Below are 19196 nucleotides of genomic sequence, written 5' to 3'. Positions count from 1 at the left end.
AATTTGGCTGCCGTCTTTCCTACATTACAACAGCGACTACACTTCAAAAAGTACTTCATTGGCTGTAAAGCGCTTTGGGACATCCGATGGTGGTGAAAGATGCTATATAAATGCATATCAGTCTTTCTTTCAAAACGAGAACAGCATCTCATGGGCCTCACCACTTCCAACCTCACCTCCATTGTTACTGATGCCAGTCATCATAGACTGTCCCTCGGAATCGAGGAAGACTTGCTTCCACTCTTAGAATGAGTCCTTAGGTGACTGAACAGTCCAATACGAGAGCCACAGTCCTCTGTCACAGATGGGCCAGACAGTCGTTGAAAGGGTGGGTGGGACTGGTTTGCTGCACATTCTTTCTGCTGCCTGCGCTTGATTTCTGCATGCTCTCGGCGAGAAGACTCAAGGTGCTCAGCGCCCTCCGGAATGCACTTCCTCCACTTAGGGCGGTCTTTGGCTGATGTTTATTTATTTACTGCCCTTTTGAGCCTCAACCCTCAAAGACTCGAGACACGGTGCGTTTGCCCCTCAATAGATCGCAGTGCTGAAGATGTATTTTTTGATGTGGACTTTTTTTTTTTGAGTTCAGTTTAAATTTAGTGCTGTTGAGCTCAAGTTCAGCGGCGGGCCTGTGACCGCTCGGCCCTTCTCTCGTACCTTGGTCATTCCTTCCAGCCCCTCACTCCTTTGCCTATGCACTGTTCTTTAGAAACTCTAATTCTAAATTGAGGTTTCAAACTCTGGGCTTGCCTTCCATTCGGTTTCACTTCTCCTTTTGCCATTTAGGGAATTACTTTAAAAAAAATAAATGGCGAATTAGAAATTGGAACGGCACAGATTAGAACTCCCCATTTGACCTGGGCCACTGAGGCTCATTGAAACACACCACTGAGATTAACTACTCGGCACAGGCTGGAATCAAACCAATGTGTACCATTATACCAGTAGATTTTAACAAGGTACATAACATTCACCCAGAACACACCAACGTCCAATGATTTTCAATATTTTATGTTTTGGACAATTTACACACGTATCCATGAACAGAATGACAGCAAAACAGCAGGTTTAAAAAAAATTGAATTGGAACATTTTGTACAGGGATTTAAATTATACACATCAGGTACATATGCCAGAGGATAATTATAATTTTTTAGGGGAAGTGGGAACCAAAACAGATCTGTTAAAATCTTTTCCAATACACTTTTAAATCAATGAACAGAGTTTATCTTTAATGTTGAAAAATACCAGTGCTTGTGCATTCCAACCCTTCCTTCAGAACATTAAAAAACAATTGCAGAGAAAGCGAGTGATAAATGTGCATATTTTGACTTTACGATCGCCTGTACTAGTCCAGAAGCTTAGCACCGTCCATTTCACAATTAAACAGAAATATTGCAAGGGGAGCAACTCTCTAACGCTGTCCAGTTGGTTCTCGTGAGCACTCTGCGTTTATCAGTCTATTAAAGTGAGGGACGTGCATCTCATGCAGAGTGTTTCAGTCTTCCAGAGGATAATTATAATTTTCAAATCTCTGTTACATATGGGGGGTGGAGAGAGGGATTTGCATTGAGAGACAATCTTGAGATATATTTTCTTGCACATGCTCATTCTGTCTCTCCTGGCACTGCCGGCCTCTTTCTCCAGGTTTCAGTAACAAGGCGAGGCCAATATTAATTTGCTGCTGCCGGGGCAGTTAAAGAAAAATACTGAAAATCTTAGCCAGTCAGGCAGCATCTGTGGAGAGAGAAACAGAGTTAACGTTATCGTTAACGTCATCGACCTGAAACATTAACTCTGTTTCTCTCTCCACAGAAGCTGCTTGACCCGCTGAGATTTCCAGCATTTTCTGTTTTTTTTTCAGATTCCAGCATCCGCAGTATTTTGCTTTTGTAAAGAAAAACACTTGCTTTCTGACGAGATAGTCTCAAAGTGCCTCAGTTGTGAGGGAGGGGGTTTCTTCAAGTACTTTAATGATCAATATGGAGAATATCAGACAGCGTTAGAGGCCATCATATAGCATGTCACACCTCTGAAAATAAATCGTTTGATAAACTGTTCCCTCTGTGTTACCTCACTCTGTGGCTGAATCCAGTCTGTATTGTAAAAAAGTATTCACAATGGAGAACCATAAAATGACATATAAAAAAACATCACGGTCAAAATCGCCCTGTGGCTCCGCAGGATAAAAAAAAAACTAAAATGAACAGCCATGCATTAAATCAGGGACAGTCAACTTAACAAAAAGCTTTCAATTTTTTGAAAGGCTAATTATTCACAGGTGATGGCTGCTTCGGCATCAAGGTATTGCATTGTGTGAGAGAGTTTGAGATAGTTTCTCGCACATGCTCTCTGCTGGCACTGCCATCGTCTTTCTCAAAGCTTCAGTACAAGGCGATGCCAATGTTAGTCTGCTGCTGCGGGGCGGCCAGTAAGGTACAAACACCATTGGTTTCTGATGAGATGAGATGGAAAGCCTCAAAGTGCCTCGGGTGTGAGATGGAGGAAGTTATTGCGCTCTGTACTGCCGTTTATTGGCTCGCTCCTTTAAAAGGAAAAAAAGAGCCTTTTCATTTTGTGCTCCCTGGGGATGTCTAATGACAGAAACCTTCAGGCAACACAACAAATTCTACCAACAGTGTTGATGTCTCTCCATGGCCAATCTGTCAGGAAGCATGAGGGGATGAAGCAGGTGAGGGAAAATCTTGACGTGACAGTTCATGGAATTTGTAATGACTCAAGAGTCTGGTGACTGTAAACTCATTCGGGTGCAACCTGATCCATCTTTATTCCAGCCCGAGTGGCTGCGTGACAAAGACACCCAGCTTATATACAGGTGACCAAGCACACATGCCACATGACCTCTGACAGCGGCACCCTCTGGTGTCTGGTGACCCCAAGCATTAATATGTAACAGAATTGAAGGCAAATTATTAAACCTGGTTAGGAAATTGGCTGAGCGCCAGGAGATAGTGGGGATAATGGGCAGGTACGCTAATTGGCAGAATGTGACCAGTGGTGTCCTGCAGGGATCTGTGTTGGAGCCTCGGCTATTTATTAACTTCAATGATGGGATAGAAAGCCACATGTCCAAGTTTGCCGGTGACATAAAGATGGGTGGCATTGTAAGCAGAGTAGATGGAAGCATAAAATTACTAGATAATAAATAAAGATATATTAATAGATTAAGTGAATGGGCAAAATTGTGGCAAATGGATTTCAGTGTAGGCAAGTGTGAGGTCTTTGGGCCTAAAACGGATGGAGAGACTCAACGTACCCATTAAGCTGCAGTGGTCTGGAGGTCCTGTGCAGACCTGTCACAGGCTTTTCAATGGCAATAACCGGGCATGTGCAAAGATTTGAATGGGCCGCGCATGAAAAATAAATCACAGGAAACACTGATCAGAGCACTTTCTAAATGGTGAAAAATTAGAGACAGTGGAGGTCCAAAGAGACTTGGGGGGTCCAGGTACATATATCATTAAAATGTCATGTACAGGTACAGAAAATAATCAAAAAGGCTAATGGAATGGTGGCCTTTATATTTAGAGGACTAGAATACAAGGGGGTAGAAGTTATGCTACAGCTGTACAAAGCTCTCGTTAAACCACACCTAGAGTACCATGAGCAGTTTTGGGCACTACACCATAGGAATGATATATTGGCCTTGGAGGAAGTGCAGCATAGATTTACCAGAAAAACTTGTATTTATATTGCGCCTTTAACGTAGTGAAATGACCCAAGGTGCTTCACAGGAATTTTATGAGATAAAAATTTGACACCGAGCCGCATAAGTAGAAATTAGCGCAGGGGACCAAAAGCTTTCACTCCAAGGGTTAAAATACAAAGAGAGATTTAGAAGGTTATGGGGTGATTTAATTGAAGTTTTCAAGATAGTAAGAGGAACTGATAGGGTTGAGAGAAACTGTTCCCACTGGTTGGGCAATCTAGGACAAGGGGGCAGAGTCTAAAAATTAGAGCCAGACCTTTCAGGAGTGAAGTTAGGAAACACTTCTACCCACAAAGGGTGGTAGAAGTTTGGAACTCTCTTCCGTTAGATCAATTGTTAATTTTAAATATGAGATTAATAGATTTCTGTTAACCAAAGGCATTAAGGGATATGGGGCAAAGGCGTGTATATGAAGTTAGGTCACAGATGAGCATGATCTCATTGAATGGAACAGGCTCGAAGGACTAAATGGCCTATTCCTGTTTCGATGACCTGATCAGGGGAAGGCCTCAGTGTGGCCCACTAAGTTGAGCCAGCAATGTCTCAGTAGGTTGAGTGCTCCACTTCCTTGCTTGGTGTGTTCCCAATCACAGAATTACATAGAATGTACAGCACAGAGACAGGCCATTTGGTCCAACTGGTCTATGCCAGCGTTTATGTTCCACACGAGCCTCCTCCCACCTTACTTCATCTAACACTATCAGAATATCCTTCTGTTCCTTTCTCCCTCATGTTCTTATCTTGCTTCCCTTTAAATGCATCTATACTATTCACCTCACCACGCCCTGTGGTAGTGAGCTCCATATTCTATCCACTCTCTGGTTAAAGAAGTTTGTCCTGAATTCTCTATTGGATTTATTAGTGACTCTCTTATATTTATGGACTCCCTATGTCGACCTCATCAAACCCTTTCATAATTTAAAAAATCTCTATCAGGTCACCCTTCAGCCTTCCCTTTTCTAGAAAAAATAAGAGCCCCAGCCTGCTCAGCCTTCCCTGTAGATGATGCACAGAGGAGGGGAGATATCAAAAGAGTCACCCTACTCCATTAGTGGTGGCACATTGAAGAAGTGGCGAGGCGGAGGTGGAGTGGGTGAGGGAGGCAGGGGAGACACAGGCTGCTATTTCTCTTCCATCAGGATGTAGTGAGTGGTACAGAACAAGCCACCAAACTGTAAAAAAGTTAAAGACACACTCTTAAGTTTAACATTTAAATTCAATGGCCTCAGCCACATCCACTCCTTAACTCCCTGTACATTGATTAAAAATCCGTACTGTACAAATGATAATTCAGCTTTTAGCTTTAAAATGAACGTTAAACATTAACCACATGGCAAAAGTTTAGAAAAGTATAGTGCAGCATATCAGGCTGTACAACGGTGCTTGTTTAGCATCTGATTATACAGAGACTGAAAGACACAGGAGCAATACTGTTAGTCTCCTTCTGATTGTGCCTTCTACAGCTGGGAAAGGGGGACCCTGCACTTGAGCTGTCTCCCAAAGAGGCGGCATTTAGCTTGTGTGTATGGTTAACGGAGTAGCAGTGCTCCAAACTCTACACCCAGTGAAAGTCTAGCAGTCCAGGGCTTTTAACAAATCTGATGAACACCAGAGAGGTCAGGAGCTGCAGGTTAGTTTGCCAGGGCTGAGGGAAACTGATAAAGACATCTTTACAACCTTGGGTTAGTCACAGGTTCCATCCCGGTCTGTGGCGAGCCAGCAGATCTCAAACAGTGCTCGAAACTGAAACCTCCGACGCACATCTCCGCTATAAGGAAGGAAGACAAGAGACGGAATATATTCGCTGTGGAGGGACACAAAGTAAAAAAAATCCCAGGCTCTACTCGCTGGGTCACTTTACTGAATTTCCTAGAAGGGCAGTGCCAATGAGATTGCTAGCCTACCTGCGGGTGAGAAACAAGATGGGAAAAAGAGACAAAAGACAAGATTCCGGAGATGAAGGGGTTGTCTTATGAAGTAAGGTTAAGCCTATGCTCATTGGAGTTTTAGAAGAATGAGAGGTGATCTTACTGAAATGTATAAGATTGTGAGGGGGCTTGACAGGGTAGATGCAGAGAGGATGTTTCCCCTTGTGGGGGAATCTAGAACTAAGGGGCATAGTTTCAGAATAAAGGGTTACCCATTTAAAACGGAGATGAGGAGGAATTTCTTCTCTCACAAGGTTGTGAATCTTTGGAATTCTCTACCCCAGCGAGCTGTGGAGGCTGGGTCATTGAATATATTTAAGGTGGAGATAGACAGATTTTTGAATGATAAGGGAGTCAAGCATTATAGGGAGCGGGCAGGGAAGTGGAGTTGAGGCCAAGATCAGATCAGCCATGATCTTATTGAATGGTGGAGCAGGATCAAGGGGCCAAATGGCCTACTCCTGCTCCTATTTCTTATGTTCTTATGAAAGGTCACCGACCTGAAACGTTAACTTTGTTTCTCTCTCCACAGATGCTACCTGACCTGCTGAGTATTATCAGCATTTGCGGTTTTTGAGATGGGGAAAAAAAAAATTGATCTGCAGATTTGACCTTTTAAATAAAATATATAATTTTAAGCAGCATTTACTTTTTTGCACTCGCTCATTTTTTTTTTAAATGGGACCAATTTGGGGTGCAGTGCAGACCGAATCCCAGTGGCTTCACAAAGTGGTAATTTCTTTTGTTCAAGTGCCAGGACTGCTGTGGATTTGAATACTCTGTGTTGAGTTTTGGGACGACACTGGACAGTCCAGTGAGGGGAGCGCTGAGTGAAGACAGACCAAATAAAGAAAGGAAATGCTAGCAGTGGCCAGCCAGCCCTTTATCACAAGTGAAATGGGTTACCTTAAGTTAAGGTAGATTGGGCAGAACGTGAAGTGGGTTACTCCTAGTTAAAGACGTTTAGGTGGGAAGTAAAGTCGGTTACCTTACAATGCGCTGAAGATTGCGGCCTTGCCGAGTGCGCACGATGTGAGCACGCACCCAGCAACGCCTCGCAAAAGCAGGTTCTCTGTGCGTGATGGGCATGCGCCGAGAACCGACTTTTCCCATCTGTGAAACTTTCTTTTGACAGATCCTATGCATCCCTGCAGGAAGGACATCCGCGGGGCAGAGATTGAGCTATGTGCCCAATGCCTGCCCAGCGAATGTCCTTAAAACTCTTACTCCTGGCAAAAGCAGACTTATACCTTACTTTTACCAACGTAAGAATTTTAAAACATAGAAAATTTTAATTTAATCATTCATTTTTAGATTAAAAATCATTAAGGCAAGTTTATTTTTTAAACATTAAAATTTTTTCCAAAAAATATTTTTTTTTCGAAAATATTTAATTACATTCAATTTCAATTAATTTTAAATATGTGGGTTTTTTTTTATTTATTGTATTGTGTTTCTTGTTTTAGGAGGGGCATTCTCGTAAAATGACAGCTTCCATTATTATCAATGAGAATATTAGATAGTAATTGGTGGTTCAGGCCCACGTGATCCCAGGATACATTTATATATCTTGAGGACATGTTCCCGTACGCTGCACAGTGAATGAAGGCCTCCGGCCGGAATCCTACATTCCTCCGGGAGCACCAGATATTTTCGTAGATTTTTTTTCGGGTCGGAGGCGTTCGTCCGAAGGCAGCCCCCGACCGCAATTTCCCCCCAATAAAACAGAACAGAGCAGACGCTTTGGGTGTATCTGAAAGGTCCGGTCTGTCCTCTCCACAGATGCTCTCTGACCTACGGGGTGTTTCCAGTGTTTTCTGCTTTTGGTTCAGTTTTCCAGCATTTACAGTATTTTGCTTTTTATCTTATTTTAAGGTAGTTCAGGTGAGAAGTAAAGCAGGCTACCTGATATATGGGAGGTTTTTCTCAATTTACAGCCAGACCGCTTCTTGATTTGAAGCAGACATTGTGGTGCAAAATGTGATATTAAACTTACACTAGTCAGCAACAAATAACACTGCACAGATTACTGTTATTGTCGGGTTTTACCCACTGTAGGAAGTCTTGGTTTGAAATGGAAGACAGATTCTTACAAGAGACATTTGGGAGTCAGACAACAGAGAGAGATAGAGAGGGGCAGACATATAGATAAAAGTGCTCCAAAAACTAAATAATAAGTGCAACCAAAAGTTTCCAAAGTGGTGTCAATCACTGCACTGCCCCTCAAAATAGCAATAAGGTTTGTTTGGGGCAACAGAACAATAACCAACAGTGTGACGTAACATTACCAGGACATGGATTGGTGCTGTGCTTTGCACTCCTTAGGGGATGCTGTGCAGCACATGAAAAGTCCGACTTTCTCCCCGATAAAAGATGTTTTCCCGAGTTGACGACAGCATTTGATTTGGTGCAGTCTGTGTGCTGCTGCTGCCTGCTAATATTTCAAACCTGGTATCTTAAGACACGAGTGTAAGTCACCGGAATTCATCACAAATCATAAGCTATGAAAACCGAAGGTAGCCAATTTTATAGTCCTAACGTGGAGTGCCCTGGTGATAAACTCTCATGTTTAAGTGCTGCGCAAGGAAACCAACAGCATTTAGTCCAATACTGCCACTCCAACAGCAACAGCTCCAAAGCGCTTTCATTTAAAAAATAAAGAAACTTAAAACCGTATAAATGGGTGGAAAGTGGTCTACATACACACTCAGTGCTACAACGTTTCCAGGGCAATGTGCCAACCAATTGATATCAGATTTTGGTTGTCAGAATCTTCTGTCTGACAGGCACGCAGATGGTGGATATAAAAATTCACTTCAATGATTGATGGCAGCCGACTTCGAGTAAGAGGAAGAGTTCCTGCAATTTCATTAAGTGCAGGCGCAATACTCGTGTACAGTACGCTCCGTCTCTTTCTGGCGCCATTTACTCCAGGAAAAGAGTAGTTCAACAGTCCGCAGGATGAGGATTAGCTGGAGGATTGATCATATCGGCCTTTAATCATCATGCTTAATAATGGCCCGACCTAGCCAGGAAGGAAATAAATAATTAGTGTTAGGATGCTGCCCAAGCAAATAGGAACCGATGGATTATCCAAGAAGGATTATACAATGTGCAAGTACAAACAAACCCGCATAATTACTTCACAGTTGTTGCTGGTGGTTTGTTTTTCAATCCTTATGGTCATGGCAGTGTTGGGGAGGCATGCTTATAGTTCTGCTTTTGACTTCTGTATTACTGCTGTATACTTGTGGTCAGTTTTGCTCAGTTGGTAGCACTCGCGCCCGAGTCGGAAGGTCATGGGTTCAAGTCCCACTTCAGGACTTGAGAATATAATCGAGTCTGGCACTTTCGTGCAGCACTGACGGAGTGAGTGCTGCACTGTCGCAGGTGCTGTCTTTGAGACCGTTTGTAGAAGTCATATGAACATTGTTCGGGGACTGTCAAATTTACCATTTCAGGTAACCACTACTGTTCCATTTATTTGCTTAGCTGGGAGGGTAGAAGTTACTGCAGCTGTTTTTATGTTGGGAAGCCTCAGTAAATGGCCAAGGCCCATAGCGCCGACACCACAAGGGTTGAAAATAGTAAAAGACTAGACAAAATAAATCAGAAAGTAGCAATTAGATGACATTGACCCTGGGGTTTGAAAGCCTGCTATAGAAGGAAGGAATCATGAGGAAAATACAAGACAGAATGCTGGTTAAAAAAAGAACTGAGGATTACACTTGGCTCAATGGCAGCACTCTTGCCTGCGCATCAGAAGGTTGTGGGTTCAAGCCCCACTGCAGGATTTGAGGACATAGTCTAGTCTGAAACTTCAATGTAGCACTGAGGGAATGCTGCACTGTCAGAGGTGCCGTTTTTTTTGGATGAGATGTTGAACAGAGACACTTGTCTGCCTGTTCAACTGGATGTAAAAGAAGCTAGGACTTCTCCTGGTGTCCATGCCAACATTCGTGCAAGGAATATGGGTCAATTATCTAACCTGCTGCTTATAGGATCTAGCTGTATTCAAACTGTCAGAACAGCAGTGACTACACCTTCAGGACCTTTGGGATACGCTGAAGACATGAAAGATGCTACATAGGAGCAGGGAGGTCTTACTGTAGTTGTACAGGGCCTTGGTGAGACCACACCTTGAGTATTGTGTACAGTTTTGGTCTCCTAATCTGAGGAAGGACGTGCTTGCTATTGAGGGAGTAGAGTGAAGGTTCACCAGACTAATTCCCGGGATGGCAGGACTGACATATGAAGAAAGACTGGATCGGCTAGGCTTATACTCACTGGAATTCAGAAGGATGAGAGGGGATCTCATAGAAACATATAAAATTATGACGGGACTGGACAGGTTAGATGCAGGAAGAATGTTCCCGATGTTGGGGATGTCCAGAACCAGGGGTCACAGTCTAAGGATAAGGGGTAAGCCATATAGGACCGAGATGAGGAGAAACTTTTTCACCCAGAGAGTGGTGAACCTGTGGAATTCTCTACTACAGAAAGTTGTGGAGTCCAGTTCGTTGGATATATTCAAGAGTGTGTTAGATGTGGATAAGGGGATCAGGGGGTATGGAGAGAAAGCGGGATGGGATTCCGAAGTTGCATGATCAGCCATGATAATATTGAATGGCGGTGCAGGCTCGAAGGGCCGAATGGCCTGCTCCTGCACCTATTTTCTATGTTTCTATGTGACTTCAGACTCACAGCAATGTGATTGATACTTAAGCAAGCCACTCCGTATCCGCTACAAAAAACTGCAGTGATTCAAGGCAGCAGCTCCTTCTCAAGGGCAACTAGGGAAGGGCAATAAATGCAGGCCTTGCCAGTGACATTCACAACCTGTGAAGGACTTAAAAAAAAAAAGTATGGTAACTGCATTATTTATTTTCTCAAACTAAATTTAGTTTAAAAAAAAATGAAACCCTACTTGTCCAATGGCTCAGGATAAATGTAGCGTGTCATGTGGTACTGAAGCACACAGAGCAGGAAGATCCCAGTGCTGATGGTGGCAATCAGGATGGTACTGGGGCACAACTGTCTGCTTCAGTGTCCCTGGCTCGGGAGGGAGAAGGAAAAAGCAGCCAGTGTTGAAGGTTAACTCTTGCTGGAAACTGCTCCTGGTCGGACTGAGCCCAACACAATGCTTCCCGCCTTCGGGATTCCAGCCTCTCTGGAATTGTATGCCATCATGAGCTTTTAGGGGCAAGGGGAATAGGAATGATGTTACTGGATTGTAATCCAGAGGCCTGGACTAATGATCCGGAGACAGGAGTTCAAATCCCGCCAAGGCAGCCGGGGAATTTCAATAAATCTGGAAGTAAAAAGCCGTATCAGTAATGGCCATCAGAAAACTATTGGATTGTCGTAAAAACTTATCGGGTTCACTAATGTCCTTTATATGTGACTCCAGACCCACAGAAATACGGTTGACTCTTGGCCTAGCAAGCCACTCAGTTTAGGGATGGACAATAAATGCTGGCCTTGCCAGCCACATCCACATCCCAGAGATGAATAATAAAAAAAATGCTAAAATGCAGGGGGTTGAGACAAGGCTGTTTTCTATTGAAGCAGAATTTTAAGAGTTAATTGCTACAAATCGGTTGTGACGTGTACCGTTCATTAACTGTGTTTAATGCTGCCTGCTGCTATTTAGTATCGAGCTGTTAAGAATACATGCATGGAGCAGCTGAAATTTATAAGCTGGTTTACCTCCTGTGGCTCCCCTAGAGCCTCTCCCAGCATTTTTTCTATATTCCTCATAATTGCGACCTTCTGATGGGATTTCAACGGGTACTCGATCCTCTTTGGAGTCGGTGCACCCTTAAAACAAACAGGACCGTTAACAGCAACTCTGTCTCACTGCACGGTTGTGTGAACATCTATTCAACACATGTCTGCAAAACATCTGAAGTTCTTTAAAGTTCAAATATTATGGGGCCGAGATTGCACCCCCACCCCCACCCCCACCCGACTAAAGGTAGGCGCACCTACCGTTTTTGCAATCGTTTCCCCGATCCATGGAGCGAAAAATAGAGCGATTTTCAGCACTTGCATTTTTTTTTGTCCTTCCGGGCGGTGCTGAGGGGCGGACGTTGGGAGCTGTCATCAGTGCCACGTTGACGCATTACAACATCCCTCCCCTTCAATTAAAGGGGAGGGCTGCTGCAAACTCTGCATTTAGGTTAGCTTGGCCCACTGGGCCACCAGGGAGGGTTTCGGCCTGGCCAGTGGCCCAGTACCCCGAGGGGCTGGGGTGCCCAGCTACCTGTTGGCAGCCCGGCCAAACCCGTGGCCGCCATTATCAGGCCGATCTCGCAGTCGGCCAACAATTTAAATAAGATGGCGACCACGGCTGTGTGCCCTCCCCTTTAAGGGCGGACGCGCCGGCCAGCCACAAGAAGCTTCCCGTTGGTAAAAGCCGTCAGTGGCATCGACCGGCAGCCAATCCGCAATTTCCCTCGTGGATCGGAAAGGGGGGCGGCGCCGGTCGGTCTGCGCGTGCCCAACGGGGCGGCACGGTGGCGAGCACCGCACGGAAAACCAGGTGGGGGCAATTTCACAAATGTTGGTGACTCCGTGCCAACTAGGTGGCTAGTCCATACCGATCCGTGGCCACCTCTGTGGCAGTCAAAGCTCTTAAAGGGGCAATTTTGGCCCTACATGTACACTGCATGGCTATACCTTCCACCACTTGCCCCGCTCAGACCGCAGTGGTGGCGGTGTGGCTCTCATCTGCAAATCACAACTTGATCTGTCCCCACTATTCATCCGGCACTTCCTTCTCCTTTGAGCATCTCACCGTATTCCAGCCCTCTCACCCCTCATTTAAAATCCTCGCTCTCCACCACCCACCCAAGTACCATAAAATTTTTATTACCGATATTTCTTCACTGCTTTCCTCCCTCAGCCTCTGCACCGAACGACTTCTCATCCTCGGTGACTTCAACCTCCATCTCAATTCATCATGCTCACTCTCCTCTGAATTCACTAGCCTCCTGTCCTCCCCTTAATCTCTCCCTCCATGTAAACTCCCCAACTGTGCCAACCCCAACCAATTCACTGCCACCCCCTTGACCTTGCCATCTCTCGTGGCCTCGCAGATATGACCATATCTGATGTATCGCTCTCCACCCACATTCGCCTTTCATCCCCCCCTCAACCCTGCCTCCTCTGTGTCCGCTCCTGGAAAAAAACTCTCTCCCGACTCTCTTACAACAGCATTCAGCAACTCCCAACTTTCCAGCCTTTGGCTCTCCGTTCACCAGGACATTTCCACAGCCACCGATCTGCTCAATCACACCCTCACCACCACCTTTGATGCCCTAGTCCTTATTAAAACAATTACTCTCTCTCACCCTGGCGGTTCCCCCTGGTACAGCGCTGATCTTCACTCACTTAAGTCCAAGGGACGCAGACTTGAACGGATATGGCGGACAACTGGTTTAGCCATTCACTGCCAGGTCTGGCTGGACCACATAAAGCATTATCGGGTCCTGCTCTCGTCTGCCAAAATTGCTCCCTATCCTAGAATCATTCTGGAATGCAAAGATAAACCCACATCTATTCTCCACTGCTAACTGTCTTCTTAAACCCCTCGCCCCAGTCTCCACCCTCACCTCCGACAATAAGTGTGGGAAGCTCATGGACTTCTGTGTCTCTAAAATTGAGACCATCCGTTCAGCTGCCTCTGCCTGTTCCCTTCCTTCACCTAGCCCACTGGGCCAATCTTCCTCTCAAGATTCCCTCTGCACTAGCCCAAATCTCACATATTTCTCCAGTTTCTCTCCGATCTCCCCATATGACCGCTTCAAGCTCATAGAAACATAGAAAGTAGGTGCAGGAGTAGGCCATTCGGCCCTTCGAGCCTGCACCACCATTCAATAAGATCATGGCTGATTATTCCTTCAGTACCCCTTTCCTGCTTTCTCTCCATACCCCTTGATCCCTTTAGCCTTAAGGGCCATATCTAACTCCCTCTTGAATGAACTGGCATCAACAACTCTCTGCGGCAGGGAATTCCACAGGTTAACAAGTAAAGAAGTTTCTCCTCATCTCAGTCCTAAACGGCCTGCCCCTTATCCTAAGACTGTGTCCCCTGGTTCTGGACTTCCCCAACATCAGGAACATTCTTCCCACATCTCGCCTGTCCAGTTCAGTCAGAATCTTATATGTTTCTATGAGATCCCCTCTCATCCTTCTAAACTCCAGTGTATAAAGGCCCAGTTGATCCAGTCTCTCCTCATATGTCAGTCCAGCCATCTTGCCCACGAGACCCACATCCTGCTCCCTTGACCCTATTCCCACCCAACTTCATTTCTGGCTCCTATGTTAGCTGACATTGTTAATGATTCACTTTCCTCAAGTACTGTCCCCCTCTCCCTCAAGTCTGCCGTCATCATCATTCTCCTCAAAAAAACAACCCTTCACCCCTCCGTCCTTGCAAACTACCAACCCATCTCCAACCTCCCTTTCCTCTCCAAAGTTCTCGAATGTGTTGTCACCTCCTAAATCCGTGTCCATCTTTCCCACAACTCCTTGTTTGAATCCCTCCAATCTGGTTTCCTCGCCTGCCACAGTACCGAAACGGCTCTCATCAAAGCCACAAATAACATCCTTTATGACTGTGACAAAGGCAAACTATCCCTCCTCGTCCTTCTTGACGTCTGCAGCCTTTGCCATGGTTGACCACTCTATCCTTCTCCAACGCCTCTGCACCATCGTCCTGCTGGGTGGGACTGCATTCGCCTGGTTCGCCTGGTTCCATTCTTATCTATCTAATCGTAGCCAGAGAATCAACTGCAACGGCTTCTTTTCCCGCCCCCGCATCATTACCTCTGGTACCCCTAAAGATCTGTTCGATATACAGTTCTGGATGAGCAGAAATTTTCTCCAATTAAATATTGGGAAGACTGAAGCCATTTTTTCGGTCCCAGCCACAAACTCCATCCCTCTCCCCAACCTTCTGCCTTAGAGGCAGAACCATGTAACATTGGTGTCATATTTGACCCTGAAACGAGCTTTCAACGACATACCCGCAGCATAACTAAAACCGTCCACCACTGTAACAATGCCCGTCTCTGTCCTTGCCTCAGCTCATCTGCTGCTGAAGCCCTCATCCATGCCTTTGTTACCTCTAGACTTGACTATTTCAAAGCACTCCTAGCTGGCATCCCATATTCTACCCTACGTAAACTAGAGGTGATCCAAAATTCGGCTGCTCGTGTCCTAACTCGCACCAAGTCCCACTCATCCATCATCCCTGTGTTCGCTGACCTAAATTGGCTCCCGGTTAAGCAACCACTCAATTTTAAAATCTCCTCCTGGTTTTCAAATCCCTCCATGGCCTCGCCCCTCCCTATCTCTGTAATCTCCTCCAGCCCCACAACCCCACCGAGATGTCTGCGGTCCTCTAATTCTGCCCTCTTGAGCATCCCTGATTATAATCGCTCAACCATACCATCTGTTGCCTCGGCCCCAAGCTCTGGAATTTCCTACCTAAACCTCTCCATCTCTCTATCCTCCGTAAAACCTAATTCTTTGATCGAGCTTTTGGTCACGTGCCCTAATATCCCCTTTCGTGGCTCGGTGTCAAATTTTTTTGTGCATCTCATAATACTCCTATGAAGCACCTTGGGACATTTCACTACGTTAAAGGCACGATATAAATACGAGTTGTTGTTGTTAGACAGACACGACACATGACATGCTCGAAAACCTAATCATTTGTCATCTCCTGTTTGAAAAGGAACTACGTCAGCCATGGCTCAGTGGGTAAACACTCTTGCCTCGGAGTCAGAAGATTGTGGGTTCAATCTCCACTCGGAGACTTGAGCAAACAAATCTAGGCTGACACTCCAGTGCAGTACTGAGGAAGTGCTGCAAGCTCAGAGGTGCCATCTTTCGGATGAGATGTTAAACCGAGGCCCTGTCTGTTCTCTGAGGTGGATGTAAAATATCCCATGGCGCTATTACGAAGAAGAACAGGTGTCCTGGCCAATATTTATCCCACAATCAACATCACTAAAAGAGATTTGGTTATTATCACATTGCTGTTTCTGGGTGCTTTCTGTGTGCAAACTGGCTGCTGCATTTCTGAAAATATAACAGTGACTACGCTTCAAAATGTACTTTATTGGCTGTAAATTGGCTACTTTCTGACCCTTGGTGACATCATCCGAAAACACAGCGGCAATTTCCATATGTACGCTGATGACACCCAAGCTCGACCTCACCACCACTTCTCTCGACCCCTCCACGGTTTCTAAATTGTCAGACTATTTGCCCCACAGAACAGCAATTTTCTCCAATTAAATATTGGGATGACCGAAGTCATTATTTTCAGTTCCCGCCACAAACTGCGTTCCCTAGCCACTGACTCCATCCCTCTTCCCTAACATCTGTCTGAGGCTGAACCAGACTGTTCACAACCTTGATGTCATATTTGAACCTGAAATGAGCTTCCAGCGACATAACTAAGACCGCCCATTTCCACCTCCATAACATCGCCTGTCTCAGCCCTTGCCTCAGCTCATCCACTGTTGAAATCCTCATCCATGCCTTTGTTACCTCTAGACTTGACTATTCCAACGCGCTCCTTCCTTGCTGGCCTCCCACGTTCTACCCTGTGTAAACTTGAAGTGATCCAAAATTCGGCTGCCTGTGTCCTAACTCTCTCCAAGTCGTGCTCAGCCATCACCCCTGTGCTCTCTGACCTACATTGGCTCCTGGTTAAGGAATGCCTCGATTTCAAAATTCTCATCCTCGTTTTCAAATCCCTCCATGGCCTCGGCCCTTCCTATCTCTGTAATCTCCTCCAGCAACACAACCAACCCCCATCCTGAGATATCTGCGATCCTCTAATTCTGCCCTCTTGAACATCCCTGATTTATAAACGCTCCACCATTGGTGGCCATGCCTTCTGATGCCGAGTCCCTAAGCTCTGGAATTCCCTGCCTGAACATCTCTAGCTCTCTTTCCTCCTTTAAGATGCTCTTTGACCAAACTTTTGGCTATCTGCCCTAAATTCTCCTTATGTGGCTCGGTTTCAAATTTGTGTCTTAAAATACCCGTGAAACGCCATGGGATGTTCTACTATGTAAAGGTGCTATATGAATTCAAGTAGTAGTAGTTGTTGTAGTAAAGCACTTTGAGTCGCCTGGTGGTCGTTAAAGGTGCTATATAAATGCAAGTATTTCTTTCTTTTTCATTAAGCTGTGAAAAAACATTGCAAACAGAATTTTAGGAATGGGTGACATCTACGAGCTCCTGAATATTGTGGATATCAATTGTAGGACAAGTGAGGTTTTAATTGGTCTCTGCTCTTCTACAACATATTAAGAAAACATTATATGACAAATAACAATTTGTACTGGTGTTTAAACAGCAGAATGTAATGAAGCTGGTTGGTCTCTTGCTGCACTCACCTTGTACCAGAAGTTCACAGTAATAGTGATTCCTCCATCAAGCAATGACTCAATATGATGCCACCTGTAATGAAATTAAATAATCACTCTAAAAACATAAGAAATAGGAACAAGAGTAGGCATACGGCCCCTCGAGCCTGCTCTGCCATTCAATAAGATCATGGCTGATCTGATCATGGACTCAGCTCCACTTCCCTGCCCGCTCCCCATAATCCCTTATTGTTTAAGAAACTGTCTATTTCTGTCTTAAACTTATTCAATGTCCCAGCAGCCACAGCTCTCTGAGGCAGCAAATTCCACAGATTTACAACCCTCAGAGATGAAATTTCTCCTCCTCTCTGTTTTAAATGGGCGGCTTCTTATTTTAAGATCATGCCCTCTAGTTCTAGTCTCCCCCATCAGTGGAAACATCCTCTCTGCATCCACCTTGTCAAGCCCCCTCATAATCTTATACGTTTCTGAATTCCAATGAATAGAGGCCCAACCTACTCAACCTTTCCTCATAAGTCAACCCCCTCATCTCTGGAATCAACCTAGTGAACCTTCTCTGAACTGCCTCCAAAGCAAGTATATCCTTTCATAAATATGGAAACCAAAACTGCACGCAGTATTCCAGGTGTGGCCTCATCAATACCCTGTATAGCTTAGCAAGACTTGCCTGCTTTTATACTCCATCCCCTTTGCAATAAAGGCCAAGATTCCATTGGACTTCCTGATCACTTGCTGTACCTGCATACTATCCTTTTCTGTTTCATGCACAAGTACCCCCGCTGTACTGCAGCACTTTGCAGTCTTTCTCCATTTAAATAATAACTTGCTCTTTGATTTTTTTCTGCCAAAGTGCATGACCTCACACTTTCCAACATTATACTCCATCTGCCAAATTTTTGCCCACTCACTTAGCCTGTCTATGTCCTTTTGCAGATTTTTTGTGTCCTCCTCACACATTGCTATTCCTCCCATCTTTGTATCGTCAGCAAACTTGGCTACGTTACACTCAGTCCCTTCTTCCAAGTCATTAATATAGATTGTAAATAGTTGGGTTCCCAGCACTGATCCCTGTGGCACCCCACTAGTTACTGGTTGCCAATCAGAGAATTAACCATTTATCCCGACTCTCTGTTTTCTGTTAGTTAGCCAATCCTCTATCCATGCTAATATATTATCCCCAACCCCGTGAACTTTTATCTTGTGCAGTTTATGTGGTACCTTGTCAAATGCCTTCTGGAAATCCAAATACACCACATCCACTGGTTTCCCTTTATCCACCCTGTTTGTTACATCTTCAAATAATTCCAGCCAATTTGTCAAACATGACTTCCCTTTCATAAATCCATGCTGACTCTGCCTGACCAAATTTTGCTTTTCCAAATGTCCTGCTTCTGCTTCTTTAATAATGGACTCCAACATTTTCCCACAGAGATAGGCTAACTGGTCTATATTTTCCTGCTTTTTGTCTGCCTCCTTTTGTAAATAGGGGTGTTACATTTGCAGTTTTCCAATCTGCTCCCAGGATACAAGGAATTTTGGTAAATTACAACCAATGCATCCACAATCCCTGCCGCTACTTCTGTTAAGACCCTAGGATGCAAGCCATCAGGTCCAAGGGATTTATCTGCCTTTAGTCCCATTATCTTACTGAGTACCACCTCCTTAGTGATTGTGATTATGTTAAGTTCCTCCCCCCACCCCCATAGCCCCTTGGCTATCCACTGTTGGAATATTGTTAGTGTCCTCTACCGTAAAGACTGATACAAAATATTTGTTCAGAGTTTCTGCCATCTCCAAATTCCCTGGTCTCGTCCTCTAAGGGACCAACATTTACTTCAGCCACTCTTTTCCTTTTTATATACCTATAGAAACTCTTGCTATCTGTTTTAATATTTTGCGCTAGTTTATTTTCATAATCTATCTTCCCTTTCTTAATCATTTTTTTAGTCATTCTTTTAAAAGCCTCCCAGTCTTCTGTCCTCCCATTAGTTTTGGCCACTTTGTATGCCCTTGTTTTTAATTGGATACAGTCCTTTATTTCTTTAGTTAGCCACGGATGGCTATCTTTTCTCTTGCACCCTTTCCTCCTCACTGGAATATCTCCTTAAATGTACATCACTGTTC

General features: G+C 44.7%; 1 protein-coding gene across 12 annotated transcripts in view; it reads right to left on the bottom strand.

The window, feature by feature from the left end:
* Window positions 1-995: 995 nt before the first annotated feature.
* The window catches only part of hif1an (hypoxia inducible factor 1 subunit alpha inhibitor), a 65685-nt gene continuing 47484 nt past the window's right edge, over window positions 996-19196 (bottom strand). For 4 of the 12 annotated variants that reach the window (XM_070865797.1, XM_070865798.1, XM_070865803.1 and 1 more), the window contains 3 exons: window positions 17082-17145; window positions 11368-11478; window positions 8734-9253 (listed from right to left, as the gene is read on the bottom strand). In XM_070865797.1, coding sequence (XP_070721898.1) covers window positions 9116-9253; window positions 11368-11478; window positions 17082-17145 — 313 coding nt within the window. In that variant the 3' untranslated portion in view covers window positions 8734-9115. Of the gene's footprint in view, window positions 8684-8733; window positions 9254-11367; window positions 11479-17081; window positions 17146-19196 lie in introns of those variants that run through there. The other 8 variants (XM_070865801.1, XM_070865806.1, XM_070865807.1 and 5 more) reach the window with 5 other exon arrangements.

The sequence above is a fragment of the Pristiophorus japonicus genome, chromosome 22, assembly GCF_044704955.1.
Source record: "Pristiophorus japonicus isolate sPriJap1 chromosome 22, sPriJap1.hap1, whole genome shotgun sequence".
In the NCBI taxonomy this organism is placed as follows: Eukaryota; Metazoa; Chordata; class Chondrichthyes; family Pristiophoridae; genus Pristiophorus; species Pristiophorus japonicus.
This window is presented reverse-complemented; position numbering and strand designations above follow the sequence as displayed.